General features: G+C 38.3%; 2 protein-coding genes and 1 long non-coding RNA gene across 5 annotated transcripts; 1 reads left to right on the forward strand and 2 right to left on the reverse strand.

Moving 5' to 3' along the window:
• The first annotated feature begins 330 nt into the window (after window positions 1–330).
• LOC103715614 (nucleotide-sugar uncharacterized transporter 2-like) lies at window positions 331–3,490 on the forward strand. 3 transcript variants are annotated; one of them, XM_008803299.4, is made up of 8 exons: window positions 424–534; window positions 1,317–1,448; window positions 1,539–1,690; window positions 1,780–1,988; window positions 2,066–2,159; window positions 2,250–2,416; window positions 2,514–2,684; window positions 2,848–3,490. In XM_008803299.4, exons 3-8 carry the CDS (start codon window positions 1,676–1,678, stop codon window positions 3,131–3,133), a joined length of 942 nt encoding a protein of 313 aa, XP_008801521.1. In that variant the 5' UTR covers window positions 424–534; window positions 1,317–1,448; window positions 1,539–1,675; the 3' UTR covers window positions 3,134–3,490. The 3 variants fall into 3 exon arrangements, with proteins under 3 accessions (XP_008801520.1, XP_038985776.1, XP_008801521.1); XM_008803298.4 differs by lacking the exon at window positions 1,317–1,448 and having other exon boundaries at window positions 331–534; XM_039129848.1 differs by having other exon boundaries at window positions 402–1,446.
• Window positions 3,491–3,785: 295 nt separating this feature from the next.
• On the reverse strand, window positions 3,786–8,938 carry LOC103715615. Its single transcript, XR_005513242.1, has 2 exons — window positions 7,796–8,938; window positions 3,786–5,122 (listed from the first exon to the last, which is right to left on the reverse strand). It is a non-coding gene; the product is annotated as an uncharacterized LOC103715615 (long non-coding RNA).
• A 2,957-nt stretch (window positions 8,939–11,895) lies between these two features.
• On the reverse strand, window positions 11,896–13,424 carry LOC103715616 (glucosidase 2 subunit beta). Its single transcript, XM_008803301.4, has 2 exons — window positions 12,698–13,424; window positions 11,896–12,463 (listed from the first exon to the last, which is right to left on the reverse strand). Exons 1-2 carry the CDS (start codon window positions 13,033–13,035, stop codon window positions 12,094–12,096), a joined length of 708 nt encoding a protein of 235 aa, XP_008801523.2. The 5' UTR covers window positions 13,036–13,424; the 3' UTR covers window positions 11,896–12,093.
• Between the last annotated feature and the right edge of the window lie 5,793 nt (window positions 13,425–19,217).

Raw genomic sequence — 19,217 nt, forward strand, 5'->3', positions numbered from 1 at the left:
AGACCCTAAACTTAGCGAAGCCGCAATTATTTCACACCCATCGCTCGCCATCCTTCTCCGGCTCCCATCAAGCTGGGTCCCACCGTCAGGTCACAACGATCGGTTCCCATCGCTTTAGATGTGCCCTTCGCTCCCGTCGGTGGGAGCAAGGCTTGCGGGGTTCCGCTCAATCGCCCCGTCCTCTCGCGATCCCACGCAACGGTCAGTCTCCCACGGTCTGGTCACCTCCCTCTCCTCTCACCTGCTCATCACCTCCCCACGTGTAGTCCGGTACCAGTCCACCTCTCGCTCTCTCTCTCTCTCTCTCTCTCTCTCTCTCTCCACTCCACCCCCTTTATACTCTCTTCTTTCTCTTTCTCCGTCGAGTTCTTCGTGGCCTCTCCTCTGCTCTGCTTCTCTGGCTCAGTTGGGTGTGGAGGGATTCCGAAGGAGGTTTCGGGAGGATGCTCTGCGGTCGGAGGGTGATGAGCTTCTTCTGGAAGAAGGATGTGAGGAAGTTCCTCAAGCGCAAGGACAGCGACGCCGGCGAAAGAGGTCGCTTCTCCCCTCCTCCTTCCTTGGTTGGTTCCAGGGATCTTAGGGTCTATTTGGATTCCTTACACTCTTTAATCGGACACATTTTAACGTTCTTTTTTTTTCGAGTAAAAAAGGTCCGTTTTTGGTGGTCTTAGCTCGCTTGTTTTGTATATATTATTCTTTCGAACCAATTCTATTGGCTGCATTTTAATGAAACATGATATGGTTCTGTTCGCGTTTTCATTTTTGGCTCGAAGAATTCGATAAATGTCTGCGATTTTTACTTGGGAAACGAAGGCTTTGATGCTTTGTTTCTGGTGCCCATCGTCTATTTCCCACTCTCTAAGACTGAAGTATTTGCAAGGGAAGGGGCGTCATCACTTCCGTTTGAGTTTTTGGAATCAGATAGCTGTAACATTAGCTTCGGAAAGGGTAAGATGGAGCTCATTCTTAAATGTTAGTCTGTTGCTTGAACTGTACATGGAGAACAATGTAGAGCTCTACTTTAGATCGATACTGTTCACAATCATTTGAATGTTTTAGAAGACATTTCTCTTCTGATCGATACTGTGTTTTCTACTTGTATTGAGATTTATCAGGTAGATGATTTTTACTTAGAAGGGGGAGGGATTAGATGTTCATGCCGGCTGCTTACAGTCTATTTCTTTTTTTAATTATTTTCAAGAATTTGTGACAAAAAAGGGTCGTAATTACTTGAAATATAGTGATTGGCTCAAATTGTTTGACATTTTAGAACTTAAGCCACTCATTCATAGATGATTTACTTGAATTTTTTTTAGTGTTCAACATTAATTGCCAGCATCTAGTACGAGATTAGTAGTTTGCTTTGTTTCGCTGGCACAACATTGATGGTCATATGACTGCAAGTGACACCGGCACTGTCGAGGAAAACAATTAGAAGGCTCAATAGTGTAACATTTACTCCTTTTCTACTTTCATTGTTTTTTTTTTTTTTTTAATTCTCTCAACCAAAGTACTTCCTGTTTTCTCTGTAAAACCAGGTAGGGCTCTTGAGGATCTGCGTGCTTCCCTTTTTAGTGAGCTCTGCACATGTGAGGGTGCCAAGCATTTGCAGCAACGGATTTGTGGTCCAACAGTTGCTTTGTCTTTCAATTTCCTAGTTTCTGTTGGTATAATTATGATGAACAAATTGGTGCGCTTTCCTCTACTGTCTGCCAGTTTTTATGTTTGATGATCTGTTGTTCAAGAATGGAAACTTCAAAGTGCTGATTTTTTCTTCAGGTGCTTGGGGGAGTGGGGTTCAATTACCCAATCTTTCTAACCTTTATTCATTACATCCTGAGCTGGGGTTTAATGGCTATATTGAATGCCTTCTCACTCCTTCCAGCCTCGCCTCCTGCCAAGTCGACCCCTTTTTCTTCTCTGCTAGTCCTTGGCATTGTCATGTCACTATCTAATGGCCTTGCTAATGTTAGCTTGAAGTATAATAGGTAAGGTAAAGCATTTTTGTCTGAAGCCTCATGAAACTTTAAATTAGTGACTGAGGCTAAACTATTTTGCTTTTCAGTGTGGGATTCTATCAGATGGCAAAGATTGCTGTTACTCCGACGATTGTTCTTGCCGAATTTATGCTGTTTAGGAAGGCAGTCTCTTGCCAGAAGGTAACAACTCATCATATCAAAATTTATAGTTTTATGGACGAGCTCAGTTTCAGTTACTTTGTTTGGGATGCATGTTTCTGGGTCTTGCAGGTGATTGCGCTAACTATAGTATCTATTGGTGTTGCTGTTGCAACAGTTACAGACCTTGAATTCAACTTCTTTGGTGCTTGTATAGCATTGGCATGGATTATACCTAGTGCAGTTAATAAGATTCTATGGTCCAATCTACAGCAGCAGGATAACTGGACTGCCTTAGCGTACGTAGTCCCCTGATATGGAACTCATTTTCATTTATATCAATACCTCATTTAGCTAGCATCCTTACATCATTTCCTAATGCAAGTCATCCAACAGTTTAATGTGGAAGACAACACCAATCACGCTTTTCTTTTTGGTTGCCTTGATGCCTTGGCTCGACCCCCCTGGTGTTCTCTCCTTTCGCTGGAACTTTTCCAATGCATCAGCTATTTTCACGTCAGCTGTCTTCGGTTTTCTGCTCCAGTGGTCAGGGGCTTTGGCTCTTGGGTGAGGAATTTTTTTGTCTAAGAGCATTTCTATGAGACGTTTATTCCCATTTTGGAAGACCTGCCGAAACTTTTGGGCTGGGATGACACCCTGTTGATTTGCTTAAGTTGCAGTTTAACATTTCTTGATCCTGAACAAATTATCTCTTGCTTATTTTTCACAGGGCAACATCTGCAACTTCTCATGTTGTTCTCGGACAGTTCAAAACATGTGTTATCCTTCTTGGAGGGTACCTTCTTTTCAATTCTAACCCAGGTCTGTCAAGTATCTGTGGAGCTATCACAGCTCTTGCAGGGATGTCCTTGTACACATACCTCAACATGCTAGGCTCTCATCAACAACAAGCTAAAGCATCTCCTTGGCAATCATATTTTTCTTCAATAAAATCTAAGCTTAGCAAGGAAGGTAGCGATCCCCATGATGGAAATTGTACTACTGAAACTGTCTAAAGGGCAGAATCAACTGTGGGGACACTTCAGCGTTCTATCTTGGGGATCCACCTAGAGTGTAGAGATTAGGATTATACAGAAAGTGTAAATCATAAGAAAGAGGAAGTAACCAGTTCAAGTTTTGGTTTGCTTTTCTCCTACTGTTTCTTCTCTTCTTTCTGACAATTTAATTTTCAGTCTGGGTCACCCCAGTTTGATCAAATTATACTCATCCATATGCTCTGCACTACCATAAATGTATCGCATACCAGGATTATATCGTTCCTGGATACTTATTGTAAAGTTGTACGCATACAAAATTAACTCTAGCAGTTTTCTTGCAGAAAAAGAATTACTTCAATTAATTCCCTTTATCCATATGCTTCCCATCTATATGTGATTTTATTCTTGCTTAATTTCTTGACATATTGATGAAAACACATGACCAGTTGTCATGTTCTATAATGAGTTAGAGAATTGACAAAATTTTCCCTATGAATGATGTCTGTTGCTCATACGTAATTATTGCAGTTGCAAGGTTGGACTTGTAATCTTTTCAGTTAAAGGTTGCTTCCTATCATCATTTCAGTATGTGTGCCACCTGCGAACTTTATATCAAATATTTTTTTAAAATTGTATTAATGTAGTATGTTTTAAATCATATACGAGGATATATCTTAAGCACTTGTCCTTGCTGTGGAGCCCCCAAATCCATCAGTTATGATTACACATCATGACTTTCTTGGTGTCTCTCTCTTTACCACCACAAATCTTGTAGTTCAACCATTCCAATCTACTTAGTTCCATGCGTGGAAGAGTAGCTGAAAATGAAACACCAACATATTATATCAGCTGCTCTGATAGTTGTGGGACAAACAAACATCACAAAATTAGAAAGAACAATAGAAGTCAAAGGTGCAGATCATGAAAAATTGCTGAAGACGCAGAATGTTCTGTATGTCTCCCGGGTTTCCTGATCTCCTGGTTACACCAATGGTAGTCCTTTCTGTGCCTGACACTAGATTCTTCAGAGTCATCATGCTCGTGATCATCATCTCACATTGCTGTCAGACTTGCTATTGTTTTAATTTTATTTCCCCACTTTGATGCTACAAGTGTTGTTCCACAGAAATCGTCCGAAGGGTGCCAACTGGTTTAATTGGTGAAATCGTTGGATATTGGATATCTTCTAAGCCTTGTCTTTGCTTCGTCCAGCTTCCTTCTGTTCTAATCATTATTACAAAAAAAAAAAAGGTCTTTCGAGGAGGTTCATGTTTTAATCAGTCTTCTTTAGAATGGATATCTTCTAACCCTCTTTTTATTTCCTCCTCCACCGCTTCTGACTTCACTCATCCCATGCATTCTGTTTCTTTTGGACGATCCTCATTAGATTTGCTGGTAGTAGGCTTTTGCCAGCCTACCACCACTTTTCTCCAAGTTCAAGCATTACTGCCTTTCCCTGCTGTAAGCAATAAAAATAACTAGAAAGTAAGGCATTGCAACTTCTTATAATTAATCCTGTTCAGCAGCTGGAGGGCAGTTAACCTATCATGAGGGGCCACAAATTGATGATGGTTCAGAGTCTTTACCCTGTTTCTGTTCATTGCCTTCATTGTTTACTCTCCTGCAATACCTGCTTGTACCATGGCATGCCTTAGCATAGAACTAAGATGATATCAGGGAATCTTGTCAATTTTTCTTGCTGGGACTTTCCTTGATTCATGACTCAATTTTAGGTTTACGATCTCGCTAGACTTAACAAAAAAAAAAAAAAAAAAAAATCCTTAAAACACAGGCTTGAACGTTTCCAGCTAAAAGAATAGCAACAAATTCATCTGAAAGAATATGTATTCAGGTATGGGTTACATTGTAGGCTATTGTGGTGAAATCACTACAGAATGGAAAATCGAGCTTTACAGGTGAGTCCAACTTGTGTTCATCCTCTACAGTCCAAGAAGAAAATAGTAGACAAATGTTACTGGTAGACCAATAAGCATCCCGAACACAACCCTGAGACAACAATAAGTTGTAAGAAAGGATACAAGCAACAAGATGCCATATTATTTTTATGTGGATATGAAAATTTAAAACATCAACTTACGAAGTGCTAACAATGTCTGCATGACACTTGTACTCCTTAGCAAACACAAAGGGAACAATTCCTAGGATTTGACTTAAGATGTGTTTATAAACATATACAATTAGACCTTTTGATTAAGATTACTAATGCTAGGCCTAGGATGAGTGTAACTAGGGTTACATGCATGTTTGCTAACAAGTAGGTTATATTATACCGTATTTATGTGTCCCTTAGTTATTAAGTTATTTTGCAAACCAAGATGTGACAGGAGTTGCAAATTTGTGTTCATTAAGAAGAAATTACTTAATATGCGGGCTAAGAACAAGTTTCATAATATCAGAAAATTAAGAAAAATTATGAATAAAATATGTAAATTAGATGAATTGGAAGAGTTGAGATGTCTTACTCGAGGATTTCTAAACAAGAAAAACTCTTTATATTTTTGGTACTTTTCACGTTACAATGCAACGTACTATTTAGGTTAGAAATAATTTAATAAACCAAAGGATTTAGTTCAGAGTTGCACGGCGAAGGTATGGCAAGTTGAGTTATTTTGAATCTAGTCAAAAACAAAATGAAATGGGGCTGTACCTCCAACTATTTTTGAAGACTCAGATAAGGATTTTGAGGACAACTTTTTTTTAGGAAGGTCCAACCCATTGGCTAGCCTAACATAACTTGGCCTCGTCTACCAACTAGCTTAGTTGAAAGTGGCATGGCTTGGCCCCTTTGCCTTGGCTTGCCATCGAAGTACGGCCCAAACCTCCAGTTATGCTCTCAAATCCAGTCAAAAAGCATTAGCATAGTCTATCGGCCAAAATCAGCAAAGTAACTCTTTAAGTGGTATATATCCTTTTCACTTAGGCACCATAGGTGTCATAAATCCACATTTCTAACATTCATTTCCTTTTAAATTGAGCCAAGAACCATTTTTGCTATTCCCACATAATAATAACCTTATAATTTCATGACAGATGTATGAGCAAGTTATCAACGCGGCTAAAGAATGTATTTAAGGAATGGCCATCTAAAATGAAGTGGTGAACACAAATTTTAAGTCTACTACTGTTAGGATCTATATGGGTTGCGTGTTTAGTCTTACATGGATTATTCGTTGAATAGATCTTGGGTATTTATATACGATCAAAGAACCCAAAGAATATCTTTTGGCTAGTTATTTTAGGTGAGGTCCTGAGTTGTTACAAATGATATCAGAGCGAACCCGACCCATAATTTATGTGGATTAAGGGACACTACAGCACGGATCCATTGAGTTGATCACAGGCTGATCGTGGTGTTTATGTTGTTGATATTGTGCATATGATATAACAGACCTAGCAATAAACTGTATGGATAATTGAAGTAACACATGCATTTGGAAACTGGCATCAGCTATTATTTTTACCTCTACTTTTTTGTTGTCATGGATCCACCAAAAAAAAAAAAAGACTAAAGATGGAACAACGGTTTAATAATTGAAAGCAGTAGACTTTAACCTTATTTTTTATTTTTTATTTTTGACAATGAGGATCTACTCGACAAGTGAAAAGGGAAGCTTCCTGTTTTCCAAGGTTAGCAAAATGAGATGGTTGGATTTCAATCAGTTGCACTTGCAGCATGAAGCACAGGCACTAACCGATACAGAATGTTTTACTACTTAAGACAAAAAAAAAAAAAATGTGAACCAGAAAAAAGAGCGCAATGTTGTTTTGAGTGTGACATGATGATGAATGTGTGTATGGCTTTGGAGAGAGGGGTCCAGTGTCAGATCCCACCCAGATCTCTAAAAGCAAATCGATTTCAGCAAAAGAAAACCGTGTCTGTTGGAACACAAGAAATATAATTGAGCAAAATTTATATGGATTGGATGCTACCATGTCAAGTAACAGATCGACAGGGAAGAAAAGTTATTAGGAAGCCACAGCATTCCAGTTTGAAATCTCTAATCAAATAAGGCCACCCAAAGCACTTATAGAGTCAACATTAGAATCTGTTCTTATAATTTTAAATAGGCAGTAGCAAAAAGAAAAACCAACTTGCCCATCTCCATATACAATCATATTACTACTCGGGAAAAGTAGGAAAAAAAACTTTCATTTGTCAAGAGAATAATCGCGCACTAAAGAAATACTAAAAATCCGGTTGATTTGCTGGAAGAAGAGAAAAAAAAGTGTAGTCAACAGAAAAATAAAAAAATATTTTGTATTTGGTTGGAATTATGACAACAACTTTTTCATATTTTATAAAAAAGAATATCAGAAAATCCAATTCCACTGATAGGAATTGAGATTTTTTTTCTTTAAAAGTATTTTAAGTTTTATAAAATGGAATAAGATCTTGCCCTTTATTAAGACGTCTTTTCTAGAAAAATAAACACTTAACTAAACTGCTATGAAATCTGCTATTTTTCTATGATTAACGAAATATGTAAAAATTATTTTTTCAAGCATTATATAATCAGCTTTTCAGAAAAAATATTTCGGTGAAAGAAGAAATTCTTTGAAACGAGTATGCAAAAATTACTCTTATAGTTATCATAGTAAAATTCTCCCCACAAACCAAGCCCTAAGGTAAAGGAATCAAAAAATCGGTGAGGATCGGACCTGCTTCAGCTTTCCTATGGCCTCTATGATGCAGCCCTGGGGACGAAGACGAGAATCCAGGTAGTGGGAGATGAGGCCGTTTGATTGCCGTTTGGTTTTCTTCACCCGCCATTGCCTGCAAACCCTAGATCGAGAGAGAAAGCCAGAGAGAAAAGCAACGAGGAAGAGCCGAGTTCCGATCGACGCTGAAGCCGAACTTTGGTTTTTTGTTAGAATATTACTAATGAAAGGTCCGTACACTCAAGGCAGCTCTTCTGAACTTTTGCCGGGCCGAGAGGGCCGGCCCACGTACCAGAGATACGCAGGCAAATTATGGGCTCTGGTCGGGCGACTTGGGCTTACATGGATAAGAAAGGGCCTCATCTTTAGTAAGCGAGCTACGTTCTGCCATGGAGTGATTTGGACGTTGGCATTGTTCTGTGTACAGGGGTGGTTGAAGAGATTCTTCTCATACAAGTATATTCAGTAGATCTACATATGTATATTCACATGCACTACAACTTTTGTACTGACTGCCATAGTAAAACAAGCGGAGCCCGGGTTCGGGTTGTATCTTTCACGATGCCAACCGTTAGATCGCATCTTGTGTAAATTTTAAAGCAATCCAATCTCTCTCTTCTATCTGCTGGCAAAGATCTCGAAGCGGTTCTTGCATGATCCAATGGCTGATATCGTGAAAGAAAGAAGAGATCTATTCTTTCGCCCGAAAGATCGATACAGCCCGAACCCGGGGAGCACAAGGTCGCATATGACAAGGTAATATGCAAGCATGCACCCATAACATTGCTTAATAACCAGCTAAAAGACTGCAATGGTCAACCACCATTGCACAGCCTATATGCGAAAATAGCGATTCAAGCCATAGTAATTCTATGATGTCGCATTAAATCACGGACGGCATAGATTAACCATTTTATATAGAAGAGAATATTAACAGATGGCGAGATTACAAGCACTCCACGTGTCGGTAATGCAAGTTATTTTGATTGACTATATTATGTGACAATTATTATGAGCTGTGAAATAATTTACTTGGATCCCCAGATATTCAATTATGGCCTGAGGGAGACTTCTATACTATTTTCAAATATCCCTCAGGTTGCTTCATAATGTCTGGAGAATGTCCAACAGCCTGAACAGTTCAGATAAGGCTGAAAACGAAACTGATATAAATATTAACCAGATACAGAATATTTATGTACACTTTTTTAAATAAATATAGGTATATATCAAGTATTAAAAGTATGGATATTAAAAATAAATATAAGTCAAATAGTTAAACTTTATGGCCATTAATTAAATTAAAGATATTACCAAATAGAAAGTAAATTAATTCTATAACATGCTAATACGGTTCTTTATTTTAAAAGTTTAAAAACGCTATATAAAATTACATAGAATTATAAATAAAACCAAATATTCCGATATGGCTTGGATAGCTATCTATATCTGCATCTATTTATTTTTTTTGACGGATATAGATAACTGATTTTAGTCAAATACTCAAATTTGTATTTATATTTGGATAGATTCGGATGCAAGAACGAATTATTATTTGGTCCACTTACATCCTTATTTTCAAGCTAATATGTGGGCAATAGGCTCATGCCACTATAAATTGGATTCCTGCTGATGTTGCCTGCTGACATACCATAGATTGCTTCTGGAGAGTTGAAAATGGACACCAAAATGAGCAACTCACATAGAAAACCATCATCTTATCATTGTAGTTTGACATTTTGAACCCTCCTAATCAACTATTCCACCTCTAGTCCAGCTAATTTTGCTGCGGATGTTACGACTAGCGCAGCAAAACACTATTACGTTTAGGTGAGTGACATCCCATCCAAATATTGCATATATCCGACCTGAGCTTCTACAGCTCCTGATAGAAACATCCGACTGGCCAGGGAACTTTGTCATCGCCACCGGCGCTAAAGCAAAGTTCGATGGTTTCCCTTTGCTTGTCCAAGACGTTATCCCAATTAGCTGGACGGTCCAAACAGCCACCCAATCCAGTCCCTGGATAAGGGAGACAAGACTAGGTCTCTTTAACTTAGAATAACAGTTTTAACCCACCTCAAAGGTTGTGGGGCCCCAAGGCCACCTACTCCAACATCACCCCCCTTGCCGACCCAAAAGATCAAGCCAGTTGGACGGCTTAGATGACCTTCCGGGCCTGCAGCACCAGCTTTCTAGAAGCTATTTTTTCCACTACAGCCCACCAAGTTTTTTTTTTTTTTTTTAAGAAAGAAAATAAAAGAAGTATCCCCTACGACACCCTATCCGGAGCGAGAAATGCCGGATAGCAGCAACTGATAATTTCTCCGAAACGACCTCTTCTCGAACTCGAGACTTGGACCTTTCGTTTTGGCATATAACCCCAGGGGAGGCTTCAAAATAATGACCAGTCCCCTGGCTTTTATGAAAGTAACTATTGCGACCGTTGATTTGATGAAAATGACACTTGACACAATCATGTATTTTTCCAGGTATTAATTCGATCGCTCATTGTTTTTATTTAATTATATTATCCTTCTAAATGAAGAATATAAGTTTTTCATCAAATTTTAAGGATAATATAATTGTAAAACACATAAAGAATAAAACACAAATAGAAAATGTTGTTGTTGAAATCTAGTCCGACCTTGGGCACCAAACCAACGAGTTGCTGGAGAGATTGGCAAAGGTTCTACTCTAGTCGGCAAGGTTGACCTAGGGCTTGCTGCCAGTCCTCAAGTTGAGAAGCAAGGGTTGGATGGCAGTGATGCTGCTTGGACAAGAGCTCTTGCACAATATCCTATCTGAACAAAAAAATGAAGTATACTTGTCAGAGTTTATCCTGTAGGGATCTTCCGATATCTAAATCAGACGGTGATCCCAAAGAAACAAAGGAGGTTTGGAGTGGCAAAATGGCAACAAAACGGTGGAGTCGAGAGAACGTACCTGAAGGTCCTTCATGCTCGCCGTGGAGTAAATTGAGCATGCATGCTAATGATTCGGTAACAACCTGTACATCTCATATGAGCTTTGTTCTCGTATGTCTCTCCCGTGTGGATTAACCATGCACAACCTAGGAGCAAGTTGTAATAGACACCAATTGAAGAGAATTCGAAATTTAAATATCTCCGCATGCTTTTATTCCGATCACGTGGCGAGCTTTCATAGGGTAGACTGCCATATCAACTATGATCGGTTCGGAGTGTATCAATGAAAAAAATACTGATTTTTAGGGATGGTTGGCTGTTATGTATATAGGGCGATGGTTATGTGTCTGCATAATGGAAAGCTTTTGCGGTTTTCTGGGTCAGATTGATAAAATAATTTAATATTTTTGGCAGATAAGATGCGATTTCCCTATTGCCTAATACTGTGATTCTTAGAAAATAAGGAAAGAAGCACAGTGGAAAATAAGAAATTGGGTGTACTTTTAACTTCTGCCAGTTGCTCCAACCAAAATTGGTCCACATTTATGAGGCTGCAGACTAAATGAATCGAAAGTCTAAATTTATGGTAAATAAATATAGATCATAATTAATTTAATAAAAAAAACTGATTGGTAATCCAAGCTAGCATCCAAAAACTTCTCTCTTGCATAATTCTTTTCATGACATCACCAGGCAGGAGCAATTCTATGCGAAACGGCTATTTCTCAAATTCGAGTCTTGTCATGGGGTCATATGCCAATTTTTTTTTAATTTCATTTTATTTTAGTGCTTATCTTTAACCCTCTTCCGTTGTCGGATCTGAATTCCATCCTTCTACCCTTCTCATTGGACCTTGGAAAGGCAAGTAGGCCGATTTATTTAAGGTTAAATAAAGAAAGACAAACAGGTAAGCGTACGATTCAAGCATATCTTAGTGGTCGGGTGCAAAAGGATAAGATCACCACGACATACATGTACATTTCAGTGGTCCCTCGGACCCTTTTAAACCTTATCCCTCATCCAATAATTTACCACACCGCCAAAGAACAACGAGACAGATGGTAAAGCAGAGGATCCCCAAAAGATTTCAAAGCTTAAGCCCCCCATGTCTTCCCTTGTCCTCTCCTTGCAAAGCCATGGAAACTCCATGATCCAGAATTTGGAACACAAATCAAGCAAGAAAGACTTCTTCTTTTCATGTCAGGTTGCAATTGTCTATACCAAGAACTCACCATATTATTACCATTCTCTCTCTAGTCTCTCTATATATAAAGCAAAGAGAGATCAGGAAACATAAGAAACTTATATTACTAGTTATATTAAGGCAAGACTACATATAATGTCGCCATGATGAAGCTAATAAGGGAAGAACTAAACGTTCTGGAGATCAGAGAGGGAGAAGGACCTAGGGGATCTAAAAGCCTTCTTGATCTTTCTTCCTTTGGTGCCATGGGGTGGAAGGGGAGCCAATGTGGATGCTTCTCCACTGCTCCTCTGGTCGCCTTCGGCGTCCTCTTCCTCCTCCTCCTCCTCCTCCTCCTCCTCTGCGATGCGAAGAGGCGGCAGAGGTGGAGCGAGTGAGGCGTAGGAAGCTCTTCTTGGTTTGGAAGCCATCAGCAGCCGCCGCCTCTTGTTGAAGGGATTTTCTGGCTTCGTGAGGTCTCTCGCGGTCGCGGCGGCCACATCCGCCAGGCTCGCAAACGATTTTGATTTCCCGGAGAAGAAATTCGACAGCCCTCGCCTGCAAAGATCGAAACACAGAAGAACGTAATTTTTCTTAAAGAAGATTACTATGTTTGTCCAAGATCGATCGACTTCGAGAGATTAAACAAAAGAAAAAAAATCGTAGAAACAAAATAATATACATCCAGCAAAAATTCTAAGTGATATGAAAGCCACAAAGATCTCATGACAAATTAATTATTTTTTCTTTTTAAAGAAAAAGTAGAAAAGGAAGAAAGGAATTGTTGCTCACTTGATGGGAAGGGACTCCTCTAAGGAATCCAAGGAACCGAGAGCCCCATCCTTTGCCTTGCTCTGAACTTCCTCATCGTCGCCGTCCTTCACCGACGACGAATCCGACGACTGGAATCCGATGGAAGAGGTCTCGGAGGAGTCCTCCTTCACCTTCTCCTCTATAAAGAACCGATTCCTCTCCTCCTCCTCCTCCTCCTCCTGCTGCTGTTCGTCCCCTTTGCTGCTGCCGTTGTCTCCGTGCTGCTGTTGCTGCAGGTACGCCGGGAGGCTGACGTGGTCCTTCATCCCCACCGTGCCCCCCCCGGCCACCTCGACGCCGGCGAAAACCAGAGACATCCCCCTCCTCCTCTACCCCTCGTTCCTCCCGTCCTCCGCCTCAGCTCCCTAGTCATCAATCGGACGGCTGGCGGCGGCGGAGGGGACAGGATAAGGGGGCGGCGGCTGCTCCTGGGGCCCAACTTAGCGCGGGGTAATGGCCATGCCCTCTGCTCTCTCTCTCAGTCTCTCTCTCTCGCCTCAACCGGACTTAATATTTTTCTTTCTTTCTTCAAGTCAGATAGGGGTAGAGAACGAAATGAGAGAGAGAGAGAGAAAGAGAAGGGACCAAGGGAAATAGAAGCAGAGGGGCCGTAGCGACGGGCTTTGACACGTTCCTGCGGGCTCTCAAACGCGTCTCCCTTTGCGACAGTGACGCAGCCCTCATAAAACCGCACCCTCTCCCTCTTTCTCTCTCTCTTTCTCCGGGCTCCGGGGGTTTACAACGACCCAGACGCATAGAAATGCACGATGGGATACGCGTCCACTCTATCGAGCCGGGATTAGATTTATCAACCTGATATGGTGGGATTGCTGTTTTTAAATGGTGAGATAGAGAGAGCCAAATGCATGTACATGTTCCCATTTCAGGCTGCTAGCACTTGAACATGATGAAAATGTTAGAAATTCCTGCAGCTTAAGCTATATAGAATACAAATTGCACCATCAAAAACATGCCAAGATCAACTAGATTTGAGAAAATGCAAGATATATTTTGCTTGATATTCTTTTAGATTTGGGTGTTTATAGATCATATGTAATTCTCATTCAAGATTCAACATGTTTAGTGAATACATGTAATATGATATCATCAATTCTTCATTGCACCACATTCATAATAAAAGAAAATGTAATGGTGTGTTCTGATTGATCTTCTCGATTGCCTCTAAATCAATCAGACAAGAAATTGTGTAAGAGAATAGAGTTGTCGATGATCTCCTATTTGTCGGATCTAAAGAACAATGTAATGCCTTTTGTGACCAAAAAAGACAACAAGCCATCAAAATCAACAAGACAAGTAGAAAAAGACATGGATAGCCTAAAACCTTAGATATAGAAAATATCTTAAATTTAGGTAAGTATTACATGTTTACTGGGTAGGGTTTTGATCGAACCCTTATGTAACATAATACAACAATATTGTTAATTTTAGGTGACATGCAAGGGAGCGATTTAGATGTAGGTTTCACTCATTTAAACATATTAAACCTTGCAAATAGCAAAATGCTCAAAAATTCATACAATGTATATCTAGATCATTACCAACTTATCATGGCATGAGGCTCGCTGAAAAGGAGTTGCAATGGCATATTCCAATTAATATTTTAATACATAAACCATTGATATATAAGAAAGGGGAAGGAAAATAATAAGAATGCTAGTAATGTTTGACATCAAATTTTTAAGGAACATTGCTGGAGAGCAAAAGTTGATGACAAAGATCTCTAATGATGCTTTGAATCTAATAAATGAAGCAATGCTTTTTTTTATCCATTAAAGAGAATTTAGAAAAAAAGAATCTTTTATAATGACAAATGTATAACACCCACTACAAGAACATTTGGCATTGCCAATGCTTTTTAATGGAATTGCCTATACGAAAAGGTGTCGTGAGTCAGATTTTCGACGCTTTCTAAAGCATTGCAAAAGCGTCGACAATGCTACCATGAGTTATAACACATGATGCTAAAGCATCGTTAATGTATATTTTAATGAAGCTTTAAAGCGTTGCAAGAGTAAATTATTTTTTTAAAAAATATTTAAAAAATTTTAAAACTCTGTATATAAATATATACACCAAACACATACATAACAGAAGTCATATAATAATACATGTAATATATATAGAAATAGCAAATATTTATATTGTCAAATATAATTACATTTACGTTGTCAAACACGATTGAAAATCAATTTACTACTCAATGTGCTTCGAAAAACATAAAAAATATATACATAAAATTTCTAAAAAAATAGTCTAAGGGCTACATGGGGTCGATGGTAGCATTATCATCATCTTTACGACTATAGAAAGTATCAGAAATCTACAAAGAAAAGATAAAAATTTTAAAAGTTAAGAATACAAAAATCTCAAAGTATTACAAATTATTAAACTCGTACAAAAATGCATGATAATTATGTAAAATATTTAAATTGATGTAGTTATATATCTGACGAGGGACAAACCTATACAACAAAGATGCAATTTGGTCAAGTTGAACCCTCAAATATTGTATCTCTATCTGATAACTCTGCCTCATCTCCGTCTGATGGCTCTACCTCATCTCTGTTTGATAGCTCTGCCTGTTCTCCTCCATCTCTGCCTTCACACTATAAACCTTTGCAGTGCTGCTATTATGTCTAGCATTCTAGGTATATCTGTTTACCGCAAACAACTGAGTGGGGGCAACTTCAATACCATAATTCTTCACTCGACCATAACACTTCAGTCCCATCAATTCAGCGAACACATGAGCTTCGATTGACTGGTCTTAGCAGATGACGATGATTTTCCGACACGTTCTGCAATAAAGAATGTAGCCTCGTCATATATTTTAGAAAAAAAAGTCACATATTAATTATTAAAAAAATAAAGCTACAAATCGTTGCACAAATCGATTATCAATATACACAACTATCTCTCTCGACTCCTTCCGGACAAAGCTGTAATTTCGGTGGGTATGAGTCATCCTATAGAACTGCATCTTACTAGACTCTCGCCTATGCTCTTCCACCTACAACAAAAAGTATATATTATAAACTACATTATCCATAATACGTAATATATGATAAAAGGTACACGGTTCATGAAACACATTATATGATTCATGATATACATTATATGATACACGATATACGATACTTGATACATAGTTCAATATGAAGAATAAAGTTTCAGTTTGAATTAAAGAAGTCAAAAAGTTTTAATAATACTCATAAGTATCATGATACATTGTACATGATACATGTTACATAGTTTCATTAAGAAGCATAAGTGTTTCAATATAAAACAAAAGGCAATCATGTGAGAAGAGTTTCAATATAAGTATTCATTGAGTAGTTTGAAATATGACAAAAAAACTTAAAAAATATATACGAATTTATCTCTATGCCTCACATAACTCTTGGAGCCTGATGTGTGAGGAACCACCTGAGATGCCTGTATAGCTCTACCAATATCGAAATATGTCTGCCAAAAAAAGTAAATAATATAATATATTCGATGTATATATTTGCAATCTATATTAATAATAAATACAATATAAGATATTCAAAGAGTATACATAATCTGTCCTCTATCAGAAAATCAGTAATGAAAAAGCTTCCTCCATTGATGATAGTATACATCAGGAGGACAATTATGACTCCTCCTCTATTATACTATCGCCCTTGTAGTCCATCTTCAACTTCTCTTTATATTCTTTTCATTTGCGGTTGAGAGACTTTAGTGACCAATCATGGCTCTCTAGAGGGAGCATAAACTTACTATAAGCGTTGAGACCAACAAAGAGGGAAAGGAGGAGAAGGAGACCGGCAAAGAGGGAAAGGAGGAGAAGGAGACCGATAGAGAGGCAAAGGCGGAGCTCAGCGGTGGCAGTGTTACTCTAGATTAGAGAGAAAAGGGGACTGATCAATGGTGGGTCAGTTGATGAAATTGGGAAAATATATCGAACCCAACGATGCTTATAAGCGTCATCTTGTTATTGGCTTTCAACAATGCTTATTCGCATCGTCTTATTATTTGCTCCCGATGATGCTTGTAGAAAAGTGTCAGTAAATCATCCCCGATGCTTATGTGCGTCATCTAATTATTGGCTTCCAACAACGCTTACTAAAAAGCATCGGGATAACCACTTCCTCAACTCCCGACGTTTTTAAGTGTCATAATATACCGACGTTAGTAAAAAGCATCGGCAAATTTTGGCGCGATAACCAAATTACCGTTGCTTCTTTCTAGCATTGGCAGATCACAGTCGAAAATTTCTATTTTTTCTGTAGTAACCTCGAGACACCATTATTATTTAAGAACTACATGGAACCTACACTTAGCATCCACTTGGCATAAAATTTGTGGCTACCCATACATCATCATTCTGGCACTAGATACTAGACACTCCACGTGTAGGTATTTCTACGTGATAATAGTTCAACTTGAGCATAGTTTCTTATATGCCATGAAAGCTATAACAGCACCACCAGCCACATGGTGCTCATCCAAAAATAGATTTATAAATCACAATTCTAGATGTGGTCAAAAATTTGCAGCGTAGTTTTTCGCAAAATTATAATGGAGTTATGGATAAGAGATTATGTCACAATGTCGATAAAATTATAAGTAAACATCGGTAAATCTATGATATATCTCAATTTACAGTTGTTGATAAACTTTTATGCACAAGATTAACTTTAATTGGCTTAGTTAGAAAATGATATATTCTAAGTAAAACAGAACTTTATAAAAAAGAAAAGATACCCATGGTGACTCCCTCTTGCGTGCTGCCATATAAAATATTTTTATTATACTATAAGCACAAATATACCCATGCGCTCTTAAGTGTACATACAAGAGGATGTCAAGGGGCCAAGCTAGATATAAGAATATTTTTTTTGAACTTTAAATGTAAGGGCATGAGGTTGAACTTCAATCCAATTTTAGGCTTAAGCTTAAAAAACTTGAAAATAAGAGAGTTTAGCCCAATTTGAGTTCTGGTTGCTTCCATGACCACCTCTATAGTAGGAAGTTACATGCTGAAATTATTATTTTAATTTTTAAACTTAATTTTAACTTGAATGTTATAGCGTTTATTAGCATTTATTTCAAAGATTTTTTTAGCTGCTTCATACTTTCACTGTATTTATATCACAAATGCACAATTTCTAAGTTTTTCATTGTGTTACTTCATAAAATATCACTGTGTTTCTTTCATGAACAATAGTAAGAAACCAATTCTGCAATGACCTAATATCATATAAATGATTGATAGCGATGCCCTTGGGATATGCTCAACCTATTTGCAACTACCAATCCTTATCCATTTAGGTTTCTCTCCATTGTTTATCTAGCGTGATTTCTCTCTAGTCTTGGTCATATTATTCAGCACCTAATCTCCAAAATTTATCCATTCCTCTAATCTCTCTCGCTATGCCTTTTTATTTTGTTCATTGTTTTTAGTCTAAACGACCATAGTATGCGCATGTGCACTAATTTCAATAAAGATTTTGTTTCTGATAAAGGATTATGCCCTAAACAAGAACAGCACCAGATTTCCTGAAACACACATAAGCTGTTTTAATTAGGCCTATGAGTAGGACTGTTACATTTTAAGTTTATCTATTGCTATTCATTAAAGGAGGAACTTTAAATAAACAGGTCAAAGTTAATTCTTGTGGTTGTATAGCTTCATGGAAAATTTGAGTTGGCTTTAGCTCCTGTTGAGAAGAGATTTGCTCATTAAAAAAAAAGAGGATTGCCCCTTCAATTGTGGTGATAGTTGATGTTCGCATGAAAAATGGTTATGAAATTTCTGCAGTTAAACATATGTGCTGGAACTCTTCGGGTTGATAAGGATGAACCTCGCATGAAGAGAGCTTTATCAATAATACCTCATCAAAGAACAACCATTTCAACTAATCCTTGTTTATCAGCATGGGCATTTAGATAATTTCCAACACTATGGGCATATTGCTTTGGCAAAAAAGGCCCAGGGACAGTATCATTATATTCTGTGGTTGGGTTTTTAGATGCGAGAGGACTTAAATGGGTACCGGGAGACAGATATTCTAAGCAAGGTTATTATAAAGTTGAGGAAGTAGGGGGAGAGGGGAGGGAAGATGTGGTCAATGGACACTAGACAACCAAATTGCTTGGAGGTTGGTTGGGTTTGGACCAAATAAGATCCCCATCATCATTACCATCTTAAATGTTCCACCATTTGTCCCCCACCTTATCTCCTATCTTGTGAAAAAGTTATGAACCATCCGTTGCATGAGATTTTCATATATCTTACGAAGCAATAGGGTATTTTCAATGCATGAAATTGAACTGCCTCCCACTTCCATAGAAGTGGGGAAAGATATGTAGAATCTTTTGCTTGAGGAACATGGCCTGCAACTATTATATTAGTCACAAAAGAAAAAGAAAAACAGAGAGGGGAGAAGATATTACCAAGGAGGAAAGAATAGATGGATGGTTGGTTGGTATA

This window comes from Phoenix dactylifera, chromosome 9 (assembly GCF_009389715.1).
Source record: "Phoenix dactylifera cultivar Barhee BC4 chromosome 9, palm_55x_up_171113_PBpolish2nd_filt_p, whole genome shotgun sequence".
NCBI lineage: Eukaryota > Viridiplantae > Streptophyta > Magnoliopsida > Arecales > Arecaceae > Phoenix > Phoenix dactylifera.